Consider the following 18,804-nt stretch of genomic DNA (forward strand, 5'->3'; position numbering starts at 1 on the left):
ATTAACCTAGAAACCACACCATTCCTGGCTTCACACCTGGGGAAACCTCAGTCTGGGCACACAAATCAGAGAGACAAGTCACAGAGCACAAGAGTGGCCAGGAGGCAGGCTGGGCAGGTGGCCCTCTTCAACAGGTTCCTATGCAATGCTTTCTCATTTCTTTTTCTTTTGCTATTAACTGCCTCTTCAACCTAAGCCCTGAGCCCTGATAATGACAAGTGGGCACTCCCTTGCTCTAAGGTCACCAAAGACCCCAGAGATGGCTAAAGCTTGACCTAAGGAGGGAGGAAAAGCTTGAACACGTGGAACATTTCACAGTGAAGGGGAAGTCAATGTGAAGTTGCAGTGGGAGTGCCCATTTGCAGACCCCACACATCATATTTCACAAGTGCATACTGGGGAAATTCACTACATATTCCTATACTCGGTCAGGTTTGCTTTGTGCTAATATTGAAAAATGTGGCCGGGTGCGGTGGCTCACGCCTGTAATCCCAGCACTTTGGGAGGCTGAGGCAGGCAGATCACGAGGTCAGGAGATCGAGATCATCCTGGCTAACATGGTGAAACCCCATCTCTACTAAAAATACCAAAATAAATAAATAAATAAATAAACAAATAAATAAATAAGCCAGGTGTGGTGGCACATGCCTGTAGTCCCAGCTACTCAGGAGGCTGAGGCAGGAGTATCGCTTGAACCCGGGAAGCGGAAGTTGCAGTGAGTTGAGATGGTGCCACTGCACTCCAGCCTGGGTGACAGAGCAAGACTCTGTCTCAAAAAAAAAAAAAAAAAAAGTTATAAGACATTAAAGAGCTATAGCAACTAAATGCAATGAACAGCTCCTGATCTTGGCTGTAAAAAATTAAGATATACAAGACATTTTTGTCAGCAACACAACATGCACACATATGTCTAGAAATGTCCCTGATAACAAGTTTGTGGGTGGAGGGGTGTCTTTTACACTCCCTATCAACCTGAAAGAGGCCAAGACCAAGGAAGGTTGGCCTGGGATTTGAAAAAGACAAGACAAGGCTATTGTGGGTAATTTGTAAGGTAGATAATATAGATGCAAACAATTAAGAAGTAATGGCAAACTACATGTGAAGGCCTTTGCAGGGTGGGGTAATTAGTGATTTTTCTTGCTTTCGTGCAGTTTTCTATGCTTTTCAAGTTTCTACCTTGAGCTTGTATTATTTGAGAATCAGAAAAAAAGGAAGAGGGTCAGGTACAGTGGCTCATGCCTGTAAGCCCGGCACTTTGGGAGGCTGATGTGGGAAGATCGCTTGAAGCCAGGAGTTGGTGACCAGCCTAGGCAACATAGCGAGACCTCGTCTCTACAAAAAACTGAAACAATCAGCTGGGTGAGGTGCTGCATGCCTGTAGTCCCAGCTACCTGGGAGGCTGAGGTGGGAGGATCGCTTGAGCCCAGGAGTTAAAAATTACAGTGAGCTGCGACTGTGCCACTGCACTCCAGCCTGGGTGACAGATCAATACCCTGTATCTAAAAAACAAAAAAAGGAAACAAGAAGGAAGAGTTTCAACTTGAGACACCCTCAGGCCTAGGGGCCAGCTGGGAGGGGCCGCTCAGGCAGGCCTCATGAGTGGGTACGCTGCTCTTGGGGGACCCAGCTCCTCTGGGTCCACTTCCTACCTCTCACTGCCGTCTCTGCTGTCCTTCCCAGGGATGCTGCTGACTGCTGAGGGATCTCTGGAATGTCCGTCTTTCCCAGCCGGTGGTTCCTGGAAAGAGGAGTGGGTGCTGAGTTCTGGACAGGGGCCCACTGCGGGGCTGCTCTGTCTTCCCAGCATTCCTGCCTGCAAGTGGCCGTAGAGTGCAAGTTCCTATGGAGCAATCTGAGATGTGAACAAATTAACAATGAATGACGTTAATCACAGGAAACACCAGCCCTGGAGACTAGCATCTTGGGCTTTGGAGGAAGTGAAAGGTGCCACTATTTGTAACATCTGTAAGCTGCCAATCTAGGCAAAGCTACCTCAACCACCTCCTCAAAGAAGACTGTCATAGCCACTCCCCCTGAGCACAGCCAGGCGCTGGGCTCAAGGCTCTGTCTGCTTCTCCTCATCTGACTTCGTTAGTGAGCTAACACCATCGTCCCCACTCCATGCACAGAAACAGAGGTCAGAAGTCAAGGACCCTGCCCAAGACCACACAGCTCATAAACAGCAGAGCTTGGATTTGAACCCAGGGCTATCTACCTGCAAAGCCTGTGCCCTTAACCACTGGGCTCTGCTGTTGTGAACCACACTCTGCCGATTTAAAGTTAAAGAAGTCCTCAGGGCTGCAGTGCTCAACCGGGTTCAGTCCCCAAAGGGCCAGCTGCTCAGGCCCTGGGGTGCCAGTCCCCTCCTCCTCCAGCAGACTCACTTCCTCCTGGGTCCCTGGGCTGGCCCTACTCAGTGACAACATGGCCCTCCAACATCCCTGGTCTGCTGCTGAGGCCTGATGGAGAACTGGGGCAGGACAAATACAGAAATAGTGCTTCGAGGCAAGGAGCCAGTGGGCCCTGGAAGCGTCACCGTGGAGGGAGAGAGCTGTGCAAAGCTGGCCTCTCCCTGCGCATGGACTTCACCATAGGGAGGCTGAGCCGGGGATGCCAGAGGCACAGGTCAGCAGAGGAGACAGCCCCCTTGGACAGTGGGTCAAATCCTACTAGAGTGAACACTCTTCAGTGTTCTACAGCTTGCTAATGTCTGAAACAGGGCTGGCTCTGTGTGGGCCTCTGAATATGTAAGGTGCTGAGAGAACCACATTAACGGGTGTGACCAAGCTCTTCATGGGCAGGGCCCTGCCCTGAGGTGGATCACTAGGAGTCTTCCACTCCTCATGGGCCTCCCTTCAAGGAACTTGTGCCACCTGGGCTCGTGGGGAGAGCAATTTCTGACGCTTTTGAACTTGCTCATGTTTGGCTGAAGCAAAACTTGGAAAGTGGATTGCTCAATAGAACTGTTGTACCTCAACGGTCGGGAGCTGGGATAGCAGCGTCACAAGGGTGCTGACGTCGGGTACCTTGCGCCTCCCTCAGGAGGGGGTGTGCATAGCCATGGCAGGGGCTATGGGCCAGACTCACTCGCTTCCTCGGAAGCAGTTAGTGTTGGAGCAATGGGACATGCTGGGGAGGAGGGAGATGAAGGTCTGAAAGGCCCTATGGGAGAAGAGTCCCTCCCTCTGCATGAGGGACAGAAGATGAAGCTAACACCAGAAGATGTGGGAGGAAGGAACCCCACAGAGAGCACCGGATACACAGCCGGGGCCCGTGCCATGCTGCTCCCAGAGATTTCTAGAAGACCCATCTGGCCAGGCTCTGAGGAGTGCCACACGCATTGAAGCAGGAGCAAAGGGCAGACCTCCACCTGGAAGCCATGTCCTCTCCCAAGGGCCGAGCTGGCTCCCAGCAGCCTGCAGGAGCCCAGTCTGCTGGTGACCAGGAGGGGGGCTCAACCCAACAGAAGCAGGTGCGGGGGAAGCGGCCTCGGGAGGGCAAGGCCCAAGCCCTGCCAGGCCAGGCCACATGCAGGAGGCCGCCCGAGGTTACTTACTCCTCGAGAGGCAGCCAGCTCCTCGCTGCTCTGGCCAGAGGAATACAGATTGACATATTCACCCTCACCAGCTTCCTCACTGGCGTTTTCACTCTGGGGGAGACAGGACGAGAGGAAAGACACATGGGCCAGGCCCTCCAGCCAGCCCTCACAGCTGGCCAGGGGACGCCACGGCCTGCACTCTGCTCTCCCCAGGTGCAGAGAGCAAAGCTGCTTTTGCCGCCTCTTGCCTCTGTGCTAGAGAGGACCCAAGTCTCCTGCAGCTGCTTCTCCAATGGTGTCCGGGGCTAAATCATCCTGGAGAGACGGCCCCACTGTAGTGGAGACGGCAGGGGTCCCCAGTGTGGCGGGAAACGATTATGCAGGGAGAGAAGCAACATATCAAGACAATCCCACACACTGGGGAGTGGGGTCCGCTGCCTGCACTTCCTCTGCCCCATGTACTTCTCTGCTCCAATCGGCAAGGCAGCATTTCTGAGTTGGACGAAGCGCTACAGGCACTTTAATAGGCTTCTGTCATCGGCACCACATGCAACCAAACAGACACATGCCCTGAATCTGTCACCTCCACACTTGCAAAGGGGTGCGTGACACCCTTTCCCTAAAAACAGACAACTAAATGGAAAGCTAGTAGCATTTTGTATCTTATGCGTCTGATAACTTCATCTCTAAATGCCCACTAATCTATTTGTGGAAAATCAGATTCCTAGTTTGATAGAACTTTGTAGAGAAGAGTCAGTTCTGTTCTGGAAACAGATGGGCTACCATCGCACCTTGTGACCCTCAGTAGCAGGTGCGCGCTGGCACCCCTGACTGCTAGTGAAGGGGAGGCAGTGTCTTTCAGGAACAGTGAAACCGCTTTTTAAAAAACCGTGCAGCCCCACGTGCAGGGGTATGTGTGTGCGTGTGTGTGTGTGCGTGCACGCTGAGTTCTCACCGAGTCAGTGAAAGAGGTTTCGGAAGGAAGGCAGACAGTATTCCCATGAAAGCTGCTCTCCTGAGAAGCCGAGAGAGGCCCGTCCACGGTGCTGGGAGGTGGACCGGCCATGGCTGGCACGGCTAAGTCAGAGCTCTGAGACTGGTGGGCAGGTGGGAAATGTGGAGAGGAAGAGGAGGTAGGCGGAAGGAAAGGCGGAACGGAAGCTTGGTGGTGAGGCACGAAATCCTGGGAGTAGGACCTAAACACAGACTTATACTACAGAATCCAGGTGGAGAACAAACAAAAACGAGAATACGGGAAGAAAACAGAAAAGAGAAAAAGTAATTAGATTAGCAGTAGCTGAGCAGTGACAGGCCGTTCACAGTAACTCTAACAGGGGCCACCAATCACGCCAAGCAACCCCCAGTCCTCAGGCCACTGTGATACCCACACCCAGCACCTCCTCCCTTGAGAAGGGCCCTGAGGCTGGAGAGTGAACAGCGCTGTCCTCAGGGCTGTCTAAATGGCCACATGCTCCGCTGGGACAGAAAATAAAACCTGCATGGCCCATCGCTGTCTTGCCTGCTCAGGAACCTCACGGCTAAATTCAATGTCGTTGTAATTACTCATTTTGAATTTTTGGACGAATCTCTCAGGTTTTATTCCTTAAGCGTCAAACACTGCAACTTTTAAACACTGAAATCCACCTTGAATGCTTTTGGAAAGGAAGGGCTCAAACCCTAAGGGTGGCTGGCAAGCTGCACTATGGAAATGCTAATGATGTCTGAGTCCATTTCTCTTCCTAACCCATTTTCTTTCTTTTTTTCTTTTCTTTCTCCCCCCCCCCCCCTTTTTTTTTTAAACAAACGAAGTAGGCTGGGCATGGTGGCTCACACCTGCAGTCTCAGCACTTTGGGAGGCTGAGGTGGGTGGATCGCTTGAGCCCAGAAGTTTGAGACCAGCCTGGGCAACATGGCAAAACCCCATCTCTACAAAACACACAAAAATGAGCTGGGGGTGGTGGTGAGTGCCTGTAGTTCCAGCTGCTCTGGAGGCTGAGAGGGGAGGATCACTTGAGCCCAGGAGGCAGAGGTTGCAGTAAGGCAAGATAGAGTCACTGTACTCCAGCCTGGGTGACAAAGCAAGGCCCTGTCTCAAATAGAAACAAATGTGATCTTACACCTTTGATGTCACCTTGTAGCCACAAGGCTATATTCCCCCAGATGCTCATCAGACAGGAAGGTCTGACGCTGTGCTGAGAATTGACAGCAAATCCCATGGCTTCTGGGGTCCAGTGAGCACCCCAGGCTGGGGCTCTGCTGCTGAAGGAGGGACAGAGGCGTTCTAGGACCACTGGTCAGCAGCCTCCACGTGGAGAGAACCTAATGATGTGATGTCATCGTGTCCTACAAAGGCCTGCCACCATGCTGCTACCACCATGGGGAGCGTGGAGAGTGCTGTGGGGGTGGCCACGTCCAAAGTCCTTGCAGATATGGGTGAATGAACGAGTCACAAAATTAAACAAAACAAAGACCTTGCTGGGCTCACTGGCCACTACAGAGGCCGGGACGTGAGGAAAGTCAAGCCCAACACAAATGTGCGTGCCACTCACTGAAACGTTCTCTGTGTTTGCTGTGGTTGGGGATTTTCAGAACCCACGGAAAAGAGGAAGAAGAGGAGGACAAATGAAGTTTTAAACTAACAAGAGGTCAAAGCCACACATCCTTAAGTCGTTTTTTGTTTTCATTTTTGAGACAGGGTCTCACTCTGTCACCCAGGCTCACTGCAGCCTCGACCTCCTGGGCTAAAGCAATCCTCTTGCCTCAGACTCCTGAGTAGTTGGGACCACAGGTGCATGCCACCACGCCTGGCTCACTTTTTGATTTTTTTTTGTAGAAATGGGGTCTTTCTATGTTGCCCAGGCTGGTCTTGAACTCCTGAGCTCAAGTGATCTGCCCGCCTCAGCCTCCCAAAGTGCTGGAATTACAGGGATCAGCCACCATGGCTGGCCCTTAAGCAGTTTGGCAAAGCTACCCTTTAACTTGTACAGAGAGCTACTATAACTCGAGGGACAACGCAACTCTCTCAGTTCCACCTGTGAGTATAGCTGTGGCCCCTTCCTGGCTGCACTGACCAGAGTTTCAAGCTCCTCCTTCCTCTCACTCCTGTGAGTCCCAGTGGCTGCTAGATCTCACACCAGATCCACGACATCTGCCCTAAGAACTCACGACCACTTACACATCTGCTTTCCCCATCTAACCCACAAACTCAAGGCCAACCCTCGGCCATAGTCAAACGAATCCATGGAAGTATCATACATGTGACCAGCACTGAACACTCAAGTACCTGTACAAGTGAAGTTCCCTTCCTATCTTTCTTTCAGGAGAAGCTCGGGGGGGTGGGGGGCAGACACCCTACTTGGTACACCCTGGCTTGCCGCCCTCACCTAAGCCCTCACAGCAGGCTCCACGCAACACTTCAATGTTTCACAGCAATTCCCCGGGATGGCGCTGCAGGCCTGGGAGCTCACTCTGAGCCTTCCTGGGATGGCAGCGGGGTGAAGGGCTTGGCTTTCTGGGTTTTCTATCGCATCTCTGGAGGACGCTTGCACACAGCAAGGCTCCCTCGCTGGCTGGGAAGGTCCACAGAGAAGACAGCGAGCGGGATGCACTGGCTGAGCGGTGGGACGGCGTGCTGCCTTCAGGAAACCCTTGCATGACTGTTTCAGGGAGTGGCTCCATCTTTTGCAGGAGCCCAAATTCTCAGATCGGCCAGATGTTCGTTCCCAACACCCAGACACTGCCACGAGATTTGCTGAACACTTCCCGCTCACCTTGTCTTGCTGCCGCCTAGTTTAAGAGTCATGCTCCACGCCAGCTCCTTCTGGAGTCTTGACACAGCCTCATTGGCGCCATGTAAAGTCACTCTGGGCTTACACGCGCCCTGCAGTAACTAGCACCTGATTTACACACACACAAATGGCTTTTGTGTCATCACAGAATGTACCAAGATGGAGAAGTGTCTTCCTAACCAACCACACGGTGTGTTTAGCGGGTTTTAATTCAACAAGGTGAGGGGCAGACTCCCACAGCGTGGTGCCTCTTCTGGGAGACGGCACAGGGCAGCTGCTAACTGCACGGTCTCCAGCTGCCCCTCGTGGCATCTCTGCCTGTGTGCCCTAGTAGAAGTGACTGAAGTTCTCGAGCCTTAGCTGAAGCTGTTCATCTTTAAAACGGGGATGAAAACAGCCCCTCTCCCATAAGGTTTCTGCAGACGTTCCGTGAGACGTAGAGCACTACATACAAGTCCTCCGCATGCTGCTGGTGTGGGCGACCTCTTGGCCAGCAGCAGCTGTCTTCTCCTGCCCTCCAAACAATCCAGAACTGCTCGAAATAACAGCACTGGGGCATTCAGTAGGGACCTAATATGTATTTGCTGATACGTATTTTAGTAGGCACCTAATACATAGTCTAGGCACCGTATTATTAATTAAGGTGCCTAGAATATTGCCTGACTCACAGCAGCGGCTCAGTTTTGAGCGTGGATGGGTAAGAGACAAACTTCACCCACTGCATGGGTTCAGGTCCAGACATGGGAGGGAGGCTCAGGGAAACGACCAGGGGTGTGGACTGCCAAGGAGGGGGCAGCTACCAAGGAGAAAGGAAGGAGAGTCGGCCTCTCTTGGACAAAGGGGCCTGGCCTGGCCTGCCCTGGCCCTCCCTCTGCAGCTGTGAGCTCACGCTCTGGTATTCAAGCTATGCAGTCATGCTGGGACAAGAGCCAAACTGGAAAGGTACCTTCATGGGGCAGGGAGACACAGGGAAAGCCTTCTGATCACCATGAAGCCCTTGCTGTGCCCCTCGGGCTCTGCAGATACCAGCAGCTGCATCGGGGCTCATGGTCACACCATTTTCAACAGGCCCCCATCTCTAGCGATTCTCCAGAGCAATACTTCCAGCCCCTTATGATCACACTTACCCACAGGGACAGGCAGAAAGGCAGGGAGGGCCGTTCCACAGAAACGCCGCCTCACCACAGCCTGGGGTTTATTTTAGGATCTGGCTCGTGCCCGGCTTTGCTTCTGACGAGCTGCTGCTCTCTGTGTAGCAGGAACTTTTATTTATAGCCAGAATAAGACTGTTTGGGCTGAGGATTTTAGAACGGCAAGGGCTGCCTGTCTGAGACTTGCAAACTTCTGCAGAAGATCTAGGGGTGCCAGTTAGGAGAGGGGGTGTCTGGCCCCCAATGTCAGCCCTGGTCACACAGTCAGTCGAAACACAGAAACACAGCAGGGACTGCCTCACGAGGAAGAGAACAACTACTCCTACTGCATCTTCCTGCTGGGCAGATGAGGCGTTGCATGAATCATCTCAATTAACCTACACACAGTGCCTTACGGTTCTTATAACTGATGAAAATATTGAGGTTGGGAGGCGAGACCACGTGCCTAATAACACAGCTGGTAAGAGGCGGCGTGGGGACGGCTGATATCACAATCAGTTCGTGTTTTCTGAAATACTGAGTGTATCCCGGATATGAGACAGGCCCTAACCATGCGATCCCACAGTTCTGCAGGGTACAGCCTCACCAACTCTGCAGAGAGTTCCTTAGCTGAGTGCTTTATGACGCCAGGCATGCAAAGCCCAGTGGGCTGAGACTTGATCCACAAGCCAGGATGCAGAGAGGGGTGCACTGGCCAGAGTGCGGCAGGACAGGCAGGGAAAAGGTGGAATCAGCAACCAGCTCCTTTGGAAACACACCCCTGAAAGCAACTGGGCCCCGGAGTCGAAACGATGCTGGAGGCCGATGACCTCATATGCGAGCGTGTGGCCAATTCATTAAAAGGCAAAGCTGCCTGAAGCTGGCCAGGCAGCAGTTTTGTTTTCTTCTCACAAGTAAAATACTTAGAAAAGGCACCAGTTTTCGGTGACACCTTCTCTCTATTACAGTCCTGGCATGGAAAAAGGACTAGGGGTGGGTCCTGTGTTGCCTTAGCAAGAAAGTAGGAAAGATCTTTTTCTTCCTTTCTTTTTTTGAGACAGGGTCTCGCTCTGTCACCCAGGCTGGAGTGCAGTGGTGCGGTCACGGCTCACTGTCGCCTCGACCTCCTGGGCTCAACTGATTCTCCTGCCTCAGCCTCTCAAAAAGGGTGGACTATAGGCATGTGTCACCAGGTACAACTAATTTTTTGGATTTTGTAGAGATGGGGTCTTGCTGTGTTGCTCAGGCTGGTCTCGAACTCCTGGGCTCAAGTGATCCTCCCACCTCAGCCTCCCAAAGTGCTGCGATTATAGGCATGAGCCATCGTGCCCAGCAGGAAAGCAGATATTTAAAGGAACAACTCTGAATCCTCAATATAACAGCCACTCCACTTCATTCCTCTGCTGATCAGGAAGACCGTGTGCCAGAGAAGGCTGTCTACTCATCAGCAGCTGAGGGTTAGGGACGCAGGCCGAGGGACCTTGATCAGAACAGTTGCTCCACAGTGACTTGAGCTCCAAGCCCTGGAGAACTGTCAGCTCCACCAGTTACAGGGAAATGTGGTCATGTAAATGGATGGATTTACTGGCACGGTGAAGTGTTTGGGAAGAGAAGTTGCCAGAAATTGGTCATTACTGCATAATCTTGGCTCAAGCAAGGCTTATGACTTCAGAGTTTTTGGATGCTACTTAGCAAAATAGATAAGCTATTGGACAGCTGGTTTTCGGGTTTAAATTTTTATTCCTCATTTGTGAGAAAACACATTCAGGGGAAGCTGCTTTTCTAGTGTGGTCTGGGCTTCCTTCCCCAGAGTAGAATCAATGGGAGCTACAGCTTAGCACTGGCGGTGGGCTCAGAGCACATATGTCCTTCAACTAGGGACTGTGAGCCTCACAGTGTGGGCCCTAATTTATCTATTCTGGAAGGAAGTTGAGCTTTTAACTGCTGACGAGGCCCACATGATCGCCTGGGGAGAAAAACTTATCTGATTTGATTCTTATAGAAATGGGGTACGACCACTCCCAGGACACCCTCCTGCCCCAGGAAAGATGCTTGGTAATACTCCTTGTAACTCTATTTGGCAAACTATTAGGGAGACTTCTGGCTTTGTCTTCTCTTTACAGTCCCAATTAACTACTGGTTTACAGAAGGGTCTACCTTACTTTTTGGTAGGGTCTACCTTAGGCCCAGGAGCAACTCCTCTTCTTTGATGCCCTTGTGTTAATTTGCAACAATAACTACACTTTACATAATGTCAAAAGATGAGTTCCAAAGCCAAGTGGTAGGTTCTGAGGCCAATGCCACAAGCACCTGAACTGAAATCTGCCACAGACTGTTTTGTCTTTGATCCTGGTAAGGAGGCAGTCATTCTTCTCCTCAAAGAAGGGTAACATTAGCATTATGTTGGGTCCAAAAAATATCTTCTCCCTTTTCAAATAAACTTCTTAGTGGAGCTTATTTTTAAAAACCACTTGAATATCCTAAGGAAAAAAAGGATGTAAAAGAACAAAAATGTGTTGCTTGGGAGAAGATGGGTGAATATAAAAGTTCCTTATTAAGTTCCTTCTCATGTGACATATTTTTACAACTGGAATCACAGTATCTCCCTTGAAAATACTACGTTTTGGCCAATGGCTTCATGGCAAATTACACTCTTGCAAAACCTCCAATACATTCTAGGATGCTCTGGAATTCACTAAGTGTTGATCTGAATAGCATCAACCCTTTATAGAAAGATTTAATACAGATTGAAAAATGATTCAAATTCAGTTCTAGAAGTCTGACAACTATTTTTACTCAGTTTGCATTTCAACAGCCTGACAGGGGCTCTAATTTATACTTATTCTTAGAACTCTATTTAGAGCCTGTAGCTACACTTTGTAACATGTCAGAACATGAAGGACAAATACACGCCTCTCGACGTCCAGCCTACGCAATTCTCTTTTGACCGAGCCTTACGAGGTCTCAAAATTTATTTGGCAAATTAAGCAGTTCAAAAATGTTAACCTAACACTGTATTTTTCATGATGGGGATCTGGATTCCAACCATGGCTCTAGCTTAACTCGGAACAAATGGCTCAGCTTCTCTCTCCTGGCTCCTCCATCTCTAGAACTGCAGTGAACCTCGATCACAGAGTCGTAAGGAAGGCCCTCGATAGGGAGACGGCAGCCCGACGTGGAAGTAAAGGCAAGAGGCACCGGACGTGGAACTGGCCCCCTCGGGGTGCGTGTGAGCGTACGACCTTTACAAGGAATGGGGGTGCTTTTGGTACCCGGCCTTCCAAGAAGGTTTGTGTCTATTTCCTATAACTTTATCTTAAATTTCTCCTCCGTAATTTTTCCCAGCACCCTGACTGAACTCCCACCTGACAGTTTGCCTGTCACAGATAGAGTCAGAAGTACAACCACGGCCAGGTGCTACAGTGACACTACTGCGCCTGAAGCTGGTCCAGGGGCACCGACCAGCCAAAATGCCAGGCTGTAAACAACAAAGATTCTCGAAGTCTAGAACCAGGGGGCGGAAACAGCTGCATCAGACTGGTTGCTTTTGAAAGCCCCCAACACGAGGCACTCTCAGCTCTGCTCCTGCTGTCAGGGCTGTGACCAGTCCTGCTCTCGAGATGGGCACACTCCCTACTGCCCGCAGTAAGGCAAGGCAGGCTCGCTCCTGGGCTCATTAGGTAACGCCGTCTCCTCCAGAGCTGGACATTTCTCCAGAGGTGGCTCTGCAATACTGCCTGAGGGTCCCAGCGACCTGGAGGGGGCTCTGGTCTGCATGTACCTCCTTCCACAAGACCGGGTCAAGCTGAGTAGGATCTAATCCAGTCTTCACACTTCAGAGTAGCACTGGGTCTATCAGGAAGAGTGGAAAAGCACAGGGGGAACGCACTGCAGGAGCCAAACTGTGTTTCAAGGGCTCTGCAGACAAGAACTACCTGGGAAACTCTCGACCCAGACACAACAGCAAGACCCTCAGGTCAGTAGGGAAGGAAAATGAGGAAAAAATGGATTCTTGGCCAGAGCCTAGGATCAATGCATCTGTTATATGGGAGCTAGAGGCTAGGCTGCACTAAAGCTACCAGCTCACAGCTCATGCCCCTCCTCAGGGGACATGCAATCCTGAGAAGACGAACCGGAGCATTACACAGGAAAGCAGCAGCCTCCCCCATGTGGTGAAAGATCTGATGCTAATACCTCCCTTTCCATGAAATGCTGGTTGTGCATCTCGTACTACATCACGTGTGCTTTTCATCCTTATAAAAACCTTGTGCTCCCATTGCACAGATGAGGAAAGGGGGGCCCAGGGCATTGGGGCGGGGCGGCGTGCTCAGGTTCATATAGCAAGTGAGGAGAAAACATGGTGGGGAAGAAGACGGGGTTGAGCAGGAAGGAGAAACTTGTATGTGGGGAAGGGATGAAGGGAAGGCAGTGGAGGTGTGCAGGGGACAGGCTCATGGTAGAGTGGGGAGAAACAGTGTGAGGGCCTCCTAAGAGCCAGGGAAGCTGGCCCTGGTTCTGCAGGGATGTGGTGACATTTTAGTCTAGCTGCAGGGTTAAGAAGCAGGGAGGGCCTCTGACTGCAGAGGCAGGAAAGCCAGTCAGGAGCTGCAGTGCATCCAGGTGAGACACAGGAGTAGGGAGGAAGCGAGTGGTCACAGGCTGGAGAGAAGTGGACCCGCTCAAGGCTAATGCCCTGTGCGATATCAGTAGGACATGGTGGGACGGGGAGAAGAGGGGCAGGACAAGAGTGAATGGGCACTGCCTGCCTGTCTGCTATGTGTCAGGCATGGGGACTAATTTCTGACCTCAGGGAGCCCAGGGTCTGGTGAGGAGAGAAGCCTGCATGCAAACCGCTGGAGATCCGTGGAGACTCAACCTCGGACTTGTAGATTCTGCCTCAAAGGGGATGAACTTGTAGACTCTACCCCTAAGGGCACAGATTGGTAGATGCTACCCTTAAGGGTATGCACCGGTAGACCACACCCCTAAGGGCACGGGCTGGCAGACCACACCCCTAAGGGCACGGGCTGGCAGACCACACCCCTAAGGGCATGGGCTGGCAGACCACACCCCTAAGGGCATAGACTTGTAGATTATATTGTGCTGCTAAACCTCCAAGAATGGAGGAGAGTCTAGGAGTCAATGGTGTGAAATAACCTGAAGCACCTACATACTACATGAGCTACGCCAGGCCAAGGAGGAACATGTATCAGTGGGAGGCAGAGGCCTCAAGGAGGCTTCGCAACATGGAGACAGCGGCACAGTCCTTTCCCCAAAAGAGGAGCACTCCATGCAGACCGTGCAAAGGGAGGGTCCGACCAGCCTGCGCACCAACACCCCCACCCCGTCCAGGGAGGGGCTGCCTTGAGAAATCCCTCTCCCACCCTCCGCTACCGGGTTCTGCCCACAGATGCTCCCTGCTCTTTCTCTCTCAATGTGATCTAGCTCTGACCAGGACAGAAAGCCAGTAAGACAAGATGGCATCAGGGAGGAACCAGAGACAAAGGTCAGGATGGCAGAAACGTATTGTTTCCAACAAAGTTTCCAACAGGTGCCAAGAGCCCCATGGGACTGTCTTCCACTTCCCTCCCGTGGGCCATTCCGTTTTCCTCCTCCTCTCCTTCTCTCTCTCTCTCTCTCCCCTTTCCTGTTTGGCCTTTAGGCCCGTCAGCGTGCCCACGGTCTCTGTGATGGCTCATCCTTGGGGATGGTTTGTGGCCAGGAGGTTGGGGGTGGGGAGCGAGAGAAAGAGTGAGCAAGGGACAGGCAGACGCATGGGCAGAGTGAAGGAACCTACCCCGGGTCCCGAGGAGCTGGGCCTGGCATTTCCCAGTGAGGGGACACCACGGCATGGGGACCGAGCGTCTGCATGGAGCTCAAGCCTTCTGCTGAGAGCACATGTGCTGACGCACAGAAACCTGGGCCCATCTCAGAAAACGACTGTTTTACCCAGAATGGGATGCCAGCTGCTCTGCAGACCCTTTTTAAAAAATTAAAGTCCTCAAGATGATACACACTTAACTCTCCTTGCCTGAAGTTTTTTTTTTTTTTTTTTTAAACAGATGACAGTTATTACAGGCATTTCAATATAACTTCTACTCACAACTTGGGTCTGCTAGCAGTTTTAATTATCCAGATTCATTCTGGAAGCCAAGATGGTAAAGCAATATTTCAACAGATTTCTAGCACCCAAATAGATCTTTTAGTGACAGTAAATACCCATAACTTTCAGTTAGCAAAGAAAGAGCGTACAAGAAAGTAGTGTGGGGTACGGAGGAAGGTGTTTTTTCTTTTTTTTTTCCGAGACGGAGTCTCGCTCTGTCGCCCAGGCTGGAGTCCAGTGGTGCCATCTCCGCTCACTGCAAGCTCCACCTCCTGGGTTCACGCCATTCTCCGGCCTCAGCCTCCTGAGTAGCTGGGACTACAGGCGCCCGCCACCACGCCCGGCTAATTGTTTTGTATTTTCAGTAGAGACGGGGTTTCACTGTGTTAGCCAGGATGGTTTCAATCTCCTGACCTCATGATCTGCCCGCCTTGGCCTCCCAAAGTGCTGGGATTACAGGCGTGAGCCACCGCTGCTGGCTGGAGGAAGGTATTTTTTCCAATGCCAACCCTGCAGCACCGGCAGGGCACAGGCAGCCCTAATGGTTACTGAGAGATTGTGCATAATATCTTGGTCAAGGGCACCGTGAATAGGAACCAAATCTACAACTTTCGAGATGTGCAGAAGCAGAGAAAATGCAAGCCAGAGAAGGGACATGCAGAGGAGAGGGCCATGGGAGTCTGCTGTGGAAGGTGGGAAGGAGTAGGGCAGAGAAAGCAGATGGGCAGCCACCAGGCAGGGCCACCATGGGAATACAGCAGGCAGCCCAGGGAGCAAGAACCTGGAAAGCAGTCAAGAGAGAAAACACGGGCAGCACTGCTACTTCTGGGAGGGATGGTGAGGCTGTCACTCAGACACGGAGCCACGCCCCCACAGAAAAGGCACAGGTGGAGCCTGGCCCAATCAGGATGGCAGAGGCTGCACCCACCTCTCTATACCTTTCCTGCCTCACAGTCATGCATACATTCTTCTCAACACCTTTCTTTTACCAAGCTGGTCCGAATGCCCCCGAGACCACATGTCAGGGTTTGGAGCTCTGTCTGTGTTCAAGTCTCCTGGGGTTACGGCCTAAGTCAGGCAAGAGGCGAGTCTATGGACCAGGAGCTAACACCTCTGGTGAATGAAGGGCCAAGCAGACAGGACTGAAGCCTGTGCAGGGGACGGTAGGAGGGACCCCCTGGGACCAACTCCTAGGCGGTGCTGGTGAGAGAGAAGCCCAGCAAACAGTCGAGTCCAGGACCGGCAGAGCCTGCGGGTGGGGAGGACTGGCTTTTCCTGGAGTGGAGGTTCTGGGGAGACGGGAAAGCTGGCTGTCATCGTTGCCCTCATGACCTTATTCTAAGTGCTTACATTTGAGATGACCTTCCCGAATGGACACTGGGCTTCCTGGCCTCCATGCCTCTGGCAGGTCCTTCTGCTTGGAACATCTTTGACTTGCTTTTCCTGCCTTTTAGCTCCTAAAAAATCCCAACTGTCCTTCAAGCCACAGCTCAAGCTCCACCCCCAGCCCCCACGACCCTGTCCTTGCTCCACCACCCACAAAGTTTCTATGCCTACAACTCTCATGTCATTCCTCACATATGCCTTAACATGGTGTGAACTTGTATTTTACATAAAAGACGTCTTAAGACTCCTATATACTCCAGGGATAAAAACCATGATGTAGTCTGGTGTGGTGGCTCACGCTTGTAATCCCAGCACTTTGGGAGGTCGAAGCGGGCGGATCACCTGAGGTCAGGAGTTTGAGACCAGCCTGGCCAACATGGTGAAACCCCGTCTCTACTAAAAATACAAAAAATTACCCGGGCGTGGTGGCGGGCGGCTGTAATCCCAGCTACCCTGGAGGCTGAGGCAGGAGAATTGCTTGAACCCGGGAGGCAGAGGTTGCAGTCAGTCGAGATCATGCTACTGAACTCCAGTCTGGGCAACAGAGCAAGACTCCATCTCAAAAACAAAACAAAAACAAAAACAAAAAACAAAAAACCATGACGTACTCAGACCCAGAATTAATTAAAATGTGTGCAGATGTTTTTGGTTCTGCAGCAGGCTTCGTGCCTGTCTTCCTCTGCCTGCTAACCTGCAGCCCTGCTTTGGCTGGGGCCATCTTCCTCAACTGGATGTCTTTTGCAACCTGGCCCGGAAAAGTTGATGTCCTGAGCTTGCTGAATTAAACCCATCCCTAGGATCAGGGGAGGAGTGAATGAGAATACTTCTCAGTATCCACTTCAATTTAAATTGTTCCACACAGGTTTAGTGCCCTACAAATTCCCTTGGCAAGAGGTTTTCAATAGTTAGAATCTTTTAGTAGAAGTAATCGTCCACTGTGTCAAGAACCATGTGAGGTGTCTTCAGATTTGACAACTGCTGTGTTTCCAAGGGACACCCCTTCAGAGTTTCATGCTGGACAAATGACATAGGCCCAGGGGCAAAGAACGAAGAAATTCAGGCATAAAAGGCGCTCTGATAGTAATCCAAAGCCCTGTGTCTGGGGTTCATCTTAGAATTTAACCAATGGATATATGAAGAACATACTGGCACTGTACTAAATCACTTTTCTGAGGTTTCAGTGTACTGGATGTTGAATGTTCCAAACGTGGCCATCACTAATGGTTCCTGAGGTATTCTCGTTTTAATGACATAAGGCATCTTATAAGGTCCTTCCCTCGGGGTCCTTGGTGGACTTGTTGCTAAGAATGCAGTGTTTTAGACACAAGATGTCTTAAGGCTCTTGTGTGTCCCAGGGATAAAAACTATGACGTACTCATAACCAAACTTAATTAAAATGCCCTCAAATTTAATTTTGTAGCAAACAGTCCAGTTCATTCATAGTCCTCTAACCCTAACTGCTCAAAAGGGACATTGTAGAAACTCTAAGGGGAAAGAAAACAAAAACAAAAACCTAGCTCGGTCAAGAGCTTGGATTGTCTACAGGCCAAGTTTTGCAAGATTTGTGAAAGGAGCTTGCCAGAGGTGCCTCTGAGGAAACCATGGGCTTCTGTGTGGCCAGAGCAGGGTGAGGGGAGCCTGTCTTCCCAGCATGCGTAGGGCTGCTGGGGGCTCTAAGGAGTGAGGCCTCAGTATCCAGTGGGAGAATGCACTCCAAGGTCCTCACGACAGGCAGGACCGTCTTGGTCCTGGGCACTGGAAGTCACTAGGCATTGGACTGCCCACCCTGGGCACAGATGGAAACCAGACAAAACCAAACTGGGAACCTGAGTTTGGATAAGTCTTTAAAAATCGCCCCGTCCGGCCGGGCATGGTGGCTCAATGCCTGTAATCCCAGCACTTTGGGAGGCCGAGGCGGGCAGATCACGAGGTCAGGAGATTGAGACCATCCTGGTTAACACGGTGAAACCCCGTCTCTACCGAAAATACAAAAAATTAGCCAGGCGAGGTGGCGGGCGCCTGTAGTCCCAGCTACTCGGGAGGCTGAGGCAGGAGAATGGCGTGAACCCGGAAGGCGGAGCTTGCAGTGAGCCGAGATCGTGCCACTGCACTCCAGCCTGGGCAACAGAGCGAGACTCCGTCTCAAAAAAAACAAAAAACAAAAAACAAAAAATCGCGCGGTCCAAACTCATCATTTATAGAGGGGGTTAAAAGGCCAAACAGGTTAGCTCTCGTGTGTAAAGTTAGAAGCAGAACAAGAGGAGAATCCAGAACTCTTATTACTAAGACAATGAGAGCAAGAACAGTAATAAGCTTTCTAAGCTTACTACGTACCTAGCCCCTTCATATAATTTTACTTAATCCTCACAGTTACAAAATACGAGGCAAGGAAAATCCAGTCCCAAAGGAAAGACGCTGAAGCGAAATTGTTCTAGAGTTCTTTCCCCTGTGCTAAGTTTCATTTTAACAGACAAAAGGGAGAATGTGGCCATTTCGGTTCCTGGACATACACAGATGCCAGTGAAAGACCCCCTCTTCAGTGTCAGCCCCTAGGCTTAAAGCAGTAAACTGTTTACACAAATGGCTGCAGCCCATTCCCTTCCTGGACCCACGGCCTGTGCACCATGACTTAGCAGCAACTACCATAAAGAGGCAGAAGCAACGTCTGTGCTCCCTGAACCTGGGCTGGCCTTGTAATCTAACCGAGCAAACGCAATGGAACAGGCATCACAGCACTTCTGAGCTTAGGCCCTAAGGGGCCTTGCACGCTCCCATTTGTTTTTTTTGGAAGCCCGCCAGCTGTCACGTGAACAAGCCCAGGCCAGCCTGATGGAGGTGACAGACTACATGGGTCACAGC

The 18,804-nt window shown here is 51.3% G+C and overlaps 1 protein-coding gene across 5 annotated transcripts in view; it reads right to left on the minus strand.

Annotated features, from left to right (window-relative positions):
• Positions 1-18,804, minus strand: part of RAPGEF1 (Rap guanine nucleotide exchange factor 1) — a 158,570-nt gene that overhangs the window by 23,448 nt on the left and 116,318 nt on the right. For 3 of the 5 annotated variants that reach the window (XM_037994052.2, XM_008005890.3, XM_008005889.3), the window contains one exon: positions 1,650-1,738. In XM_037994052.2, the coding sequence (XP_037849980.1) occupies positions 1,650-1,738 (89 nt within the window). Of the gene's footprint in view, positions 1-1,649; positions 1,739-3,556; positions 3,650-4,493; positions 4,752-18,804 lie in introns of all 5 variants that reach the window. The other 2 variants (XM_037994051.2, XM_008005881.3) reach the window with 1 other exon arrangement.

The sequence above is a fragment of the Chlorocebus sabaeus genome, chromosome 12 (assembly GCF_047675955.1).
Source record: "Chlorocebus sabaeus isolate Y175 chromosome 12, mChlSab1.0.hap1, whole genome shotgun sequence".
NCBI lineage: Eukaryota > Metazoa > Chordata > Mammalia > Primates > Cercopithecidae > Chlorocebus > Chlorocebus sabaeus.